The sequence below is a fragment of the Galeopterus variegatus genome, unplaced genomic scaffold (genome assembly GCF_000696425.1).
Source record: "Galeopterus variegatus unplaced genomic scaffold, G_variegatus-3.0.2 Scaffold1873, whole genome shotgun sequence".
Lineage (NCBI taxonomy): Eukaryota > Metazoa > Chordata > Mammalia > Dermoptera > Cynocephalidae > Galeopterus > Galeopterus variegatus.
In genome coordinates this window covers 325,846-337,617 of record NW_007727984.1, presented here as the reverse complement: position 1 = coordinate 337,617, position 11,772 = coordinate 325,846, and the positions used below count along the sequence as shown (strand labels likewise).

The window sequence follows — 11,772 nt, the reverse complement described above, 5'->3', positions numbered from 1 at the left end:
TGCTGTTTGCCACACTGTGTATTAAAAAGGCAGATTCCTAAAAAGAAAACAAAACTAAACAAAAAAATAAAAAGGCAGATCCCTACCAAACACTTTTGTTTCTACCCTTTTTGTAAAAAAAAAAGATGACTGGTAAGGGGGATCTTGACCCTTAACTTGGTGTTGTCAGCACCATGCTCTCCCAAGTGAGCCAACCAGCCATCTCGAAAACTAAACAAAAAAATAAAAAGGCAGATCCCTACCAAACACTTTTGTTTCTACCCTTTTTTTTAAAAAAAGATGACTGGTAAGGGGGATCTTGACCCTTAACTTGGTGTTGTCAGCACCACGCTCTCCCAAGTGAGCCAACCAGCCATCTCGATACAGGGATCCGAACTCGTGGCCCTGTTGTTATCAGCACCACACTCTCCCGAGTGAGCCATGGGCCGGCCCTGTTTCTACCCTTTTTGAAGCTATTCAGATCATTTCTAGTTCTCCAGGTACTAATTCTCTAGTTGTAAGTAAAAATACAACTAACTGTCCTGGCATCTCCAGACACTAGCTGGCAGACACAAATTTCTAGGCTGTCATAATTTTTCTGAGACAGTTGATATTGTTCTACTTGAAAACTGCAACATGCTCCAGCTTCAACATAGCCTTCCTCCATCTAAGTAGTGGCCAAATATTCACAATATACATCTCTTCTCCCCTCCTCCCATCAATTCGAAACCAGTGTATATTCTTAGGCTACATTCCATAGGCTAGCCATAGTAAATAGATCACATTCCCCAAAGAAACAATTTCTACAAAAGTGTAATATGAGAGGTATATGAGAAAACATCTTCTATTTCCTCTGGGCCCAACCTGAATCACACCTTCTGTCCACAACTTTTAGAAGCAGGCTGTTAGTTCAGCAGGCCACTCTCCCACTTTTTCTCTTTCCTCCCAGACTCCTTCATCCTCTACCAAAGCACAGACAAAAGATATCTCTAACATTCTTCCCTCACCCCCAAATCAGTGTATGATAATCAACAAAAACTGAGGAAAGATTCCTAGCCAAGAAAGAGACTCACAAGAGTGGCATTCTTGTTCTGATCATTCCAAACTATGAAACGCTGATGTCACCCTACAAATGGTGCCCCCCGTGCATCATTATTGCCTTTTTTTATACACCAGTGGCTGTTATATGTCCCCATCATTTCCTTTTGAGACTTTGAAATTCTGACAACATTTTTTACCTTCTTCATTTATTAAACTTTAAACACTTAAATGCTCCAAAGAGCACATGCATGGGACACTGTTAGGCTGAAAACATAAAAGTTTGGGGCATGATCACATTAGTCAGTTTGACTCTGAGTATAGTTAGAACCAGCAGAACAGGAAAAGTTCAGAGATGAAAAACAAGCCTAAAAAAATTAAAACAAGATGATATGAAATCTCAATTCCTGAAGACCAATGAATTACCAAAAACAGTGAATTGGCTTTAGAGGCAGTAATGAAATAATCCTATTTCTTTGAGGGAAATTATTTTAAGATCCCTAGGACAAAAGACAGTAAACAATGAAACGGGGATCATTAAAAAATTTCAGAACCAAAGATTTCAAACATCTGTTTTTCTGTGTCTGTATGCTGCCAAACTCATTCCCAATAAAGAACCAGAATCAGATTCTTACTAATATAAGATTCCTAAGACATGTCATGTTGGTTTCTGGAGAAACAGCATCTCCTGAAGCAGTTTTCAAAAATTAAAATGAGAAAACCAAAGTGTACAATGATAAGCCACTTTTTCCTTCCCACTATAAATTTTTTTTGATTTGCTCTCTGAGGATCAAGATAAAACAAAATCATTAGTCTCAGATTCCTGAATTAATCTGATCTCACCTCAAAGCTAATGTGGTCAAGAGTAGATGCTTTTGTACAATTAGGACAATAGGACTTTGTATCAGCAGGACGCTAGGGTTCTGGTTCCACTGTATTTACTGTAAAATACACTAATGGTGGGGTAGAGTTTAGAGAAGGAGGTGGAAACATCCATTACAAGGCAACAGGACAGATAGCAGGGCCCTAGGTAAACTTTAAGGAACTGATTCTACTCAGGTGGGGGGAAACCCACATAATTAAGTCTTACATGTTAAAATTATCACTCTCAATTCAGGAATAAGAGACATTTGGTTGCAGATATAATTCCATCTATAGATACTAACTTTAAATTTAGAGAAGAAAAACACTCATTGCATTAATATTATGGGTTGGGGTGTCTTATGTGATTCCTAAATCCAGCTACTATTTTTTTGTTCTGATACAATTTACAGCTATGGTAAGAAGACTACCACAGCCCTGGTTCAGGTGCGGTCTTTAGCTTCAGAAAGTCCATCGGTCGTGTAGCGGGCTGTCACTGCTAAATCTGTTGCTTGCAGAGGCCTCAGAGCTTTGGGTTTGCCGAGTAGAGTCCTCACCACTTAAGCTCTTCCTACATACAGGACATGTGTCATGCTGAAACAGAAAGATATCAGTCCATGTGAACAGCCTGACCTGAAAAATTGGGAGTACTGAACACTTAAGGAACCCTGAGAGTTGGCACATCAAAAGTTATGACTTGGCAACTAGAAAAAAACAGAAAGGGCACACATCTTCACACAGCACACATTGGGCTACAAGGTTTGGCACCAGCATATTCTCCAAATAAACTTTAAGCAGAACTGACAGAATTCTTTTTTTTTTAAAAGATGACTAGTAAGGGGATCTTAACCCTGACTTGGTGTTGTCGCACCACGCTCTCCCAAGTGAACAACCGGCCATCCCTATATAGGGATCTGAACCCATGGCCTTGGTTTTATCAGTATCACACACTCCCAAGTGAGCCACGGGCCGGCCCTAGAACTGACAGAATTCTAGGCCAGCAACTTAATAGTAGCTAACAGTAGCTCATATTACTGTTAAGTAGCTAATAATAGCTAGCTTAACAGTAGCAAACAGAACTAACCAGAAACAGTGACCTGAGATATGACAGGAGGGTAACTGCCTACCACTCTCCATATGGTCTGGATTAGGGGTCAGTAAACTTTTTCTTTTCTTTTCTTTTTTTTTTTTTAAAGATGACCGGTAAGGGGATCTTAACCCTTGACTTGGTGTTGTCAGCATCACGCTCACCCAGTGAGCTAACTGGCCATCCCTATATGGGATCCGAACCCGTGGCCTTGGTGTTATCAGCACCACACTCTCCCGAGTGAGCCACGGGCCGGCCCATAAACTTTTTCTTTAAAGGGATAGGGAGTAAATATTTTAGGCTTTGTGGGCCATACCACCTCTATTACAACTACTCAACCCTGCCGATGTAGAAGAAGAGAAGCCATAATTTGTAAACAAATGAGCATACCTGTGTTCCAATAAAACTTTTCTTATAAAAACAGGTGGCAGGCCACAGTGGCCTATGGGCTACAGCTTGACAAACTTTTCAGAAAAGTTCCAAACAGATAACAATTTTACAAAACAGTAATGGCAGTACTAGGAGTTAGCCATGGATTTCTAAAACTAAAATCCAATCTACTTGGCTCTCCATGAACTGTTAATTACATCCGTACTCTGAACCATCCCCTCCAAAAAGATGGTACTTGCATAGATACCTCATCATAAATGACAGCTGGCCGTACTCACCAGTTCTAACCATGGCACAATACAACTGCTGTGAAAGAAGTGATTGCAGGGTAACTGCCGGACTTCCTCTTCAACTGTGTAATCTTCTTTGCATACTGGACACTCTAAACCCATATCTGTTGGAGGAAGAAATGACTTTTAAACTAAACAAAAGCAAAAAGAAGGAAGAAAAAACTAACCCAATGTCTCTAACAATCCAAGGGATGCATAAAGAAAAGACATAAGACACAAAAGATGCATTCAAGTGAGAGGCAGATAAAAAGTATGAATTATATTTCAAAATGGGGGTAAGGGTAGTAGTAGACAGGGACACACAAAAAAGGACAAATGATAAATGGAGCCTATTCCAATAAGGCCTAGATAGGAACTAAGGCCTACTTTTCAATATGAGTTGAAAGAAATAAACTGGAGGGCCAACCCTGTGGCTCACTCGGGAGAGTGCAGCGCTGGGAGCGCCGAGGCCGCGGGTTTGGATCCTATATAGTGATGGCCGGTGCGCTCACTGGCTGACCACGGTGCAGGCGACACCAAGCCAAGGGTTATGATCCCCTTACCAGTCACAAAAAAAGAAAAAAAAAGAAAAGAAATAAACTGGAGCTTAGATTATCTGTTGAATAAAATAGGGAAAACATCTTCCCGAAATGTGTGACAGCCTTCTGGTAGTCAGTTTTCACTCAGGAAACACTGGCAACCATTTACCACAACCAAGGAACTCATCTCAGCAATCTTAGCAGTTCCCAGTCAGTGTCTCAAAAGCCGCTTTTTTTTTTTTTTAAGATGACCGGTAAGGGGATCTTAACACTTGACTTGGTGTTGTCAGCACCACATTCTCCCAAGTGAGCCACAGGCTGGCCCTTCAAGCCACTTTTACCTGGCTCTTTTCCACATTATGTATCCTCTTTCAGCATGGCTGCCCTAAGTTCTCTGTAGAAGTTGTTAACTAACAGCTGTACTAGGAGGTCGTGCTATAGAACTGCCAAATCCAAGTGTAGCTTGGGCCTCCAAGTCAAGTGACAAAACGTCCTCCTGAGAGGAAATGGTGACAAACTACATTGGGAGTTCCAAGCAGCAAGTTCTGAGTTTCCTAAATTTGGCTAACAATACCAGCTAGTTTACATCCCTAATGGCTGGGATATACTCCATGCCCCAACAGCAGTCAAGGCATTTGGAGCAGGACAATCACTTAACAGATTCACTCCTTCTTCATTCCCACCACCACTGCCCTAATTCTAACTTTTACTTCTCCTGCCTAGTCTACTGCAAGTCTCCCAGTATCACTCATCTCAGGCCTTTATATCTCCAAATATATCCTATATTCTATATTCCCAGTTCATCTTCACTTGGACTCTCAACTGGCATATCAAAATAACAAATTAAAAATTAAAAACATCACATCATCTCCTTACCCAAACCGGGACCCACTCAATATTCCCCCATCCCTAATGATGGCAGCACTGCCTTTAAAGTTCAAAGTGGCAAAAATCTTATAATCATCTTTGACCCTTTCCCTTCCTTCATCTCATTATGCAGTCAATGATGAAAGCCTTTCTTCAAAACGATCTTCTGAATCTATCCTTCCCTTTCTGTTAGCATCACCCCCAACACCTGAACCCCACCCTGGACTGCCACAATAGCCTCTTAAATCGCTCATTCTGCTCTCACCCCTTTCCAATCGATTTTACACATTACCTCCAGACTAATCTTCCTTAAAGACCACTTAAGGAAGTGGTCCCTCGTTTAACCTGTTAGCATCACCCCCAACACCTGAACCCCACCCTGGACTGCCACAATAGCCTCTTAAATCACTCATTCTGCTCTCACCCCTTTCCAATCTATTTTACACATTACCTCCAGACTAATCTTCCTTAAAGACCACTTAAGGAAGTGGCCCCTCGTTTAATTTACCTACTACCTAAAACAACCAGCCCGAACTTCTCTTGGAGTTTCAAGGCCCCACTCTTCCTATCCAGTCATACCTCCCACTGCTCCCCAAGTCAGATTCTATTTCATTTCTAATAAGGTCACTCTCCTTATACCTGAACTCCATGTCCATGCTAACATTCTTATATTGGTTCATACTTTCCCTTAAACAGAATGACCTAAGATGGTTCACTTTGTCTTTAAAATCTTCTCTGACTCTAAACCTGAATTTGTGGAGAAAGAAATTCCCAATCCAAATTAATGTCCCTTTATCACTAAATTCCTTCAGTGCTCATAAATAAAATATCTATGTCTAATATACCTAACTGCATCTGACACAAAGCAGATGTGAAATGAATTTCCAGTCTCTCACTTTTTCTCTTCCCATTTCTCCAAAGTCTATATCATCTACCTAACACTATTGTTAACACTGTCTTTTAATCATTTGGTGAGTTTTGCTTACACTAGTAAGTTCTTCAACTTATTAGAATCAAGTCCTATATATCTTTGTACCGCTTTATTTTCAATGGCACCTAGAAAACAGGACATGGTAAATGCTCAGGAAGTAACTGTTGACTAACCTAGTGAAGCAGCAGGCACCTTCCATATCTGGCACACCCAGGTAGGAATTTTAGGGGGCTACAGCTTCAACTGAAGATCCTTAGAATAGGAGGGGATTTTGAACAGAGATCAGAAGATGACAGAATAAGTATGAAAATGAACCTACCAACTTGTTCCTGAGTTACTGTCACTGTTGGAAGTGATGTAATCTTTTCCTTGTCAGCTGGGGGAGGCCCTGTGTTTTCCAGTTGTCCTAAAAGCTACAAAAAAAGAAAAAGAAAAAGAAAAAGAAGAAGTGGTAGACACCTCAATATTCCTGGAGAGGGAGCTGCTCCAGCTGAGAACAAACAGTGCAGATATTAGAAATGTTAGTTCCTCTTACTTCCGCGAGACTCTGAGAGGCTTGGGTTTCCCCTTTCCTCTTGCTGAAACACTCATAATTGTTTTACAATTTCAGAGTGACATAAGTAGAAGCCTACAGACATACCCATGATTGCAAGGCCCACCTTTGGGCATAAAGCAACTTCAGGGGCAGCAAAAGGACTACAATGTCATGAGTAAAAACTACAGTCCAATAAAAAGTAATACTTAACCAGTCTAAAAAAACTTCATTCCATAGGAAGGAAGAAAAAGGTGGGAGTATGGAAAGTAGCATAAGGTAAGCCAAGAAATAGGTAAATTACTACCTACAAGAAGACTTGGATATAAATGACATGCTTTCTATTCCCTAATCCACAAGGGAAATGAAAAACCAATCAAATTAAAATGAACATAAACACGTGGAAGCAATTATACATGGCATGGGAATACCTTTTTCTCTGCTTCCTTCCCCTACTTTGCTCCATCTAGCAGAAATCCCTGCTTGAACATGTGAGGAGACCCACCTTTTTTGTGAAGTACTTGTTAATAGGATCCTCATAGGACTGAACAAGAGGCCAAAGATAAAATACACTGTTTGTTGTAGGAAAAGACTTTTCTTCCTATGGAGGTGAAACTATCTTCTAGAAAGCCCCTTGGACCTAGGAGGTACATGGATGCTGAGCTAACCCCGTAAACCATTTATCCCTTTAGTAAAATGGAAACCCAAAAGTTCAAAATATTAGAGAAAGCAGAGTGACTGCCATTTCAGAAAGTAGCAGAAGGAAAGCAGGAAGCCTGTGTAACCATGAGACACACTGAACAGACACCCTGAAAAGGCAGCTCCTCACCTGGGTTACAATGGCATCAAGCCCTGTCTGACCCCAGGCATAGTCCCCAGGGTTGGAGTGCAGCATCCCGCTCCTATACATAAGATGAGACAGACAGCATTAGATGGAGTGACCAGGCTCTGCCTTACACCACAGAAAAAACTGGCAGAGGGATCCTGTTCTCTCTCAGAGCTAGAAAGTCACTAGTGCTCTAGAATCAAGAGGCAAAGAATTTCTCTGTATTTTCAAGGTCAAACAGATTATCCAGAGATAGTCTCTTACTCTCTAGGGATTTTACTTAATTGGAACACAGAATGTGAAGCTACCTAAAGTACCACATGACAAGCCAGAACAAAAAAAGTGACTCATTGCCTGTTAAGAAAAGTTTGTCTTTCCTGTGTCCACTTACATTAAAAATAGATGGAGCTGCTTTCTAAGGAGAGTTTTCCCTTCATGACTGGCCAAAAGCTACAGCAGACTTCCCTCATTTTTAAGAGGCTGCCATGGTCCTGGACAAGGAGGAGCTTTCAAGCAGGGAAGCAGCCATAGCAGTCTCTCTGAATTACAACTGAGAGCAACTACAAAAAGGACTTGGCAGCACCTCTTTTTTGGAGCTGCTGGTACACTACCCTGGATAACAGAGATCGACTCTTTGGATGAAACATGTTTAAATGAACTACAGGCTGGAAAATAGGGTAATTGTGTGGAAGGACTGAGGTCCTTCTGAGCAAAGAAGCCTTCTGGGGGCAGGGCTAGAAATGGCTAGAAACAATTGTCCAGAAAAGAAGAAATTCCATCATTAACCCTCCATACATAAGTGTCACTCTGATGCTGAATTATAGCCTTTTGTTTCTTCTAACAAACACTCTTACTTTAGAAAAAGAAAGCTAAGCATTATGTTTTCAATTTCAGAAATTCTTGAGTAATAAAATTTCCCATATGGTCTAGAGGGGAAACCCAAAGATCAGATACCAAGCCTGGTAGGGACAATCTCATTCAACATAACCCTCAGACCATAATATAAAAGGCCCCAAACTTATCCAGCAACCAAACACCCTGGGGGACCAGGATGGCCTTCCTGAGCCTGAACAATAAAAAATAACTTCTGATTAAGTTTAGGCTCAGCAGATGACGGCAGTCGTTACTGTTTCAGTCACATCTACATACTCACCTATGCAGCTCTTTTTCTTTCTCTCCATAGCACAGAAACTATAGCACCTAAAATGATGCTACTCCAGCAGAGTAGAGATATAAAGCAATTAGTTACTTACCAGGAAAAAGGGTGTGGGGGTCCAGGAATTGCAGGATTTGCAAAGAATCCTGCAAGAATCTGTTGTATTATTCTGTGAGAGGAGAAAAAATTAAATAAGACAACAGACGAATGGAAGTACTACACAGATATCCATGGCTGACTAATCACCAACTATTTCCTCAAACCGTAATAGCTTTTCACTGACTATAACACAAGAGATGGCTCTAGAAACCAGTCTGCTGCCTGGCAGTGTGCTATTCTCCTATTATGGCTGTCTTTCTGAGCTCTGCTACCTTACAGATTAACAGACTGTTGTGAATTAGGCTGGAAAGGGATCTGATGGTATGGTGTAGTTTTCAAACTATGTTCCTTGGATCTCTGGCACCAATACAAGAGGGATTGAAAGAGATGCTAAACCAGTGGGATTCTGGGCCCTCCCTACTCCCTTTAACAAAGATAGTTACACTTTTATGTGTTTTACACAATCGATTTCTGTATATCTTATAGAAACCTTTTTTTAAAGGTTAAGAATANGGCACGACACTGAGGGTTGTGATCCGTTGCCGGACACGAAAAAAGACAAAAAGGAAAAAAGGAAAAAAAAAAAAAAAAAGGTTAAGAATAATTCAATTTTAAGGGCATCTCAGATGGTTATAACAAAAACACACACAAAAACAAACACATGCTTGGCATCTGTCATTCTGAACACTTAAGATGACTTATGCACCCAGTACATTATCCTGAGATGGTCTTTGTTACCCAAAGAGATACTGGGATAATGTCTCAGCAAAAGGAAAACCCCGAAAGAATTATTCCCCCAGATCTTCTGTATTCTGAATAAGCACTTTTAACCTGCTAGTTCCTACTTTATTAAGCTAATCCATATAACAATAGCAGGAGCCAATATTAGACTTTCCCTACTACTAAAGTTCAATAATAAATAACTACACTATTCCCTTTGTTTTTGTTTGTTTGTTTGTTGTAATATTTTTCCACTATTTATTTTTGAATTGACAAAAATTGTATATTTTTATGGCATACAACATGATGTTTAGAAAAATGTATATACTGTGAAATGGCTAAATCGAGCTAGTTAACATATGCATTACCTCACATACTTACTATCATTCTTTCATGGTAAGAACACTTAAAAATCTACTCTTAGCAATTTTCAAGTATACAGTACACTGTTATTAAATACAGTCACTATGTTGTACAATAAATCTCTTGAACTTATTCCTAACTGAAATTTTGTACCCTTTGACCAATATCTCCCCAATCCACACCTTGACCCTAGTCCCTAGTAACCACCATTGTACTCTCTGTTTCAATGGGTTCAAGTTTTTGAATCCTCTGTGTTTGTATTAAAATATGTCCAAAAACTATTTGATAATCCTCCCTTCAGTGTGGGCTGGACTTAGAGACTTACTTTCTAACAACAGAATATGGCAGAAGTGATAACTGTGATTTCTGAAACAATGTTAAAAGACACTGTGTCTTCTTCCTTGTACTTCTCTTGAATCATTTGCTCTGAGAGCAAATATTAAGCAGTTCTATGGAAAAGTCCATGTGATGTGGAAATTCTCTTCACCTGCTTTTGCCCTGCTGTCTCTCCACAAGGACCAGCTCAGAGTCAGGGAGAAAGAAGGTAAGCTAGAAAAACCTCAGCTATTTCCACTGCTGGCAAAAATGCCAGCAATTCCTGCCACAAGAGTCCTCCAGACCTCTCAGGTCCCAAACCCAGTTTGGAGAGTAGCTGGGAATTTGTGCAGCTACACAGCCTCATTGTAGAAGCCCAAGGAGAGCAACCCTCAGCCTCCTGACCTAAGTGGCTATGGCAAAGCACCATCTTGAAACTGAACCCACTGGTAGAGTGTCCTGCCCTTGAGATCGGTGAAAATTGACTCCCTCTGTCTTGAGGCCCCACCTTCATTCCACCACGTTCATATGAGCACTGGCAGGATCATGACCTTGGCTGCCTGGAGCCTAGGCCAAACAGATTAACTGAGACCCCAGTGTCTGAACTCACGTGACACCCTTTCCCCTTCCAGAGAACAGACAGACCTGCTCAGCAGGAAAGCCACTAATAAGTAGTGCTCCAACGTGTTTGTGTGCACCCGCTCTGCACAACCTACTGGCCCACTGAGCCCACCGGTGCCCATGCTGGCCCAAAAGCCAGTCCAGCAGTAGCTCCGCCTTCCCCTGCAGCCGTCCACTGAGCTGCTGGGCTAGCCCTGCTGCACCCTTGCAGGCTTGCTCCAGGATCAACATCTGATCCAGCAGCCCTCTAAAAAGCTTCCAGGCCCTGCCACACCAGTGTACACCTGCTCCCTGATCAACAGCAATCAGACATCTGCTTTGCCTCCCCATAGAAGGTCTACACAGAGCTACCACACCTCTGTAGGCTTGTTCTGTGTTCAACAGTTGATCTGGTGGCCTTCCACAGAGGTGCTGGGCCCTGCTGCACTAGTGTATACCTGGCTCCCTGACCGACAGCAATTGAACAGTGGCCCTGCCTTTCCCTGATAGGCTTATACAAAGCTGCCAGGCCTGGCTGTATCCTTCCAGGCTTGCTCCGGGCTCAAGAGCTGATCCAGTACCTCTCCATGGAGCTACCAGGCCATGCTGCACCTGTGCATGCCTGCTCCCTGCTTGACAGAGGATCAGGTGGTAGCTTCGCCTCCTCTGGCAGGCCTCCATAGAGCTACGTGGAACTGCTGCACCTGTGCATGCCAGCTCCTGGTCAGGAAGGGGCACCCACTCCTCTGACAGGCCTTTGTGGAGATGCTTGACCCTCGCCCCTCCCCCACACCCAGGCGCACCTGTCTCCAGCCTTTCAGCCCAAAAGCTGGTCAGGTAGCACATGATCTCCAGGGAGAAACAACCTCAAAGCTGCATGCCCACACTTGGCCTGATAACCAGTCAGGCAGTGACTCTACAGCTCAGAGTGACTACCAAACAGCCAGTCTGAATGAGAAACTTAACAAAGAGATAGATATAAAAAGAACCAAACAGAAATCTTGGAGCTGAAGAATTCAATGAATGAAATAAAAAATACAGTTGAGAGCTTCAACAGCAGACTAGATCAAGCAGAAGAGAGAATTTCTGAACTTGGAAACAGATCTTTTGAAACTGCCCAGTCAGAGGCAGAGAAAAAGAGTAACAATAAGAAAGAATGAAGAAAGCCTACAAGACATATGGGACACCATTAAGCAAACA

General features: G+C 41.9%; 1 protein-coding gene across 1 annotated transcript in view; it reads right to left on the bottom strand.

Annotated features, from left to right (window-relative positions):
- Window positions 1-1,206: 1,206 nt before the first annotated feature.
- The window catches only part of RNF115 (ring finger protein 115), a 102,959-nt gene continuing 92,393 nt past the window's right edge, over window positions 1,207-11,772 (bottom strand). Inside the window, exons 5-9 of the mRNA XM_008579401.1 lie at window positions 8,573-8,644; window positions 7,323-7,395; window positions 6,281-6,374; window positions 3,634-3,749; window positions 1,207-2,472 (exon numbers count right to left, since the gene is read on the bottom strand). Coding sequence (XP_008577623.1) covers window positions 2,341-2,472; window positions 3,634-3,749; window positions 6,281-6,374; window positions 7,323-7,395; window positions 8,573-8,644 — 487 coding nt within the window. The 3' untranslated portion in view covers window positions 1,207-2,340. The remainder of the gene's footprint in view (window positions 2,473-3,633; window positions 3,750-6,280; window positions 6,375-7,322; window positions 7,396-8,572; window positions 8,645-11,772) is intronic.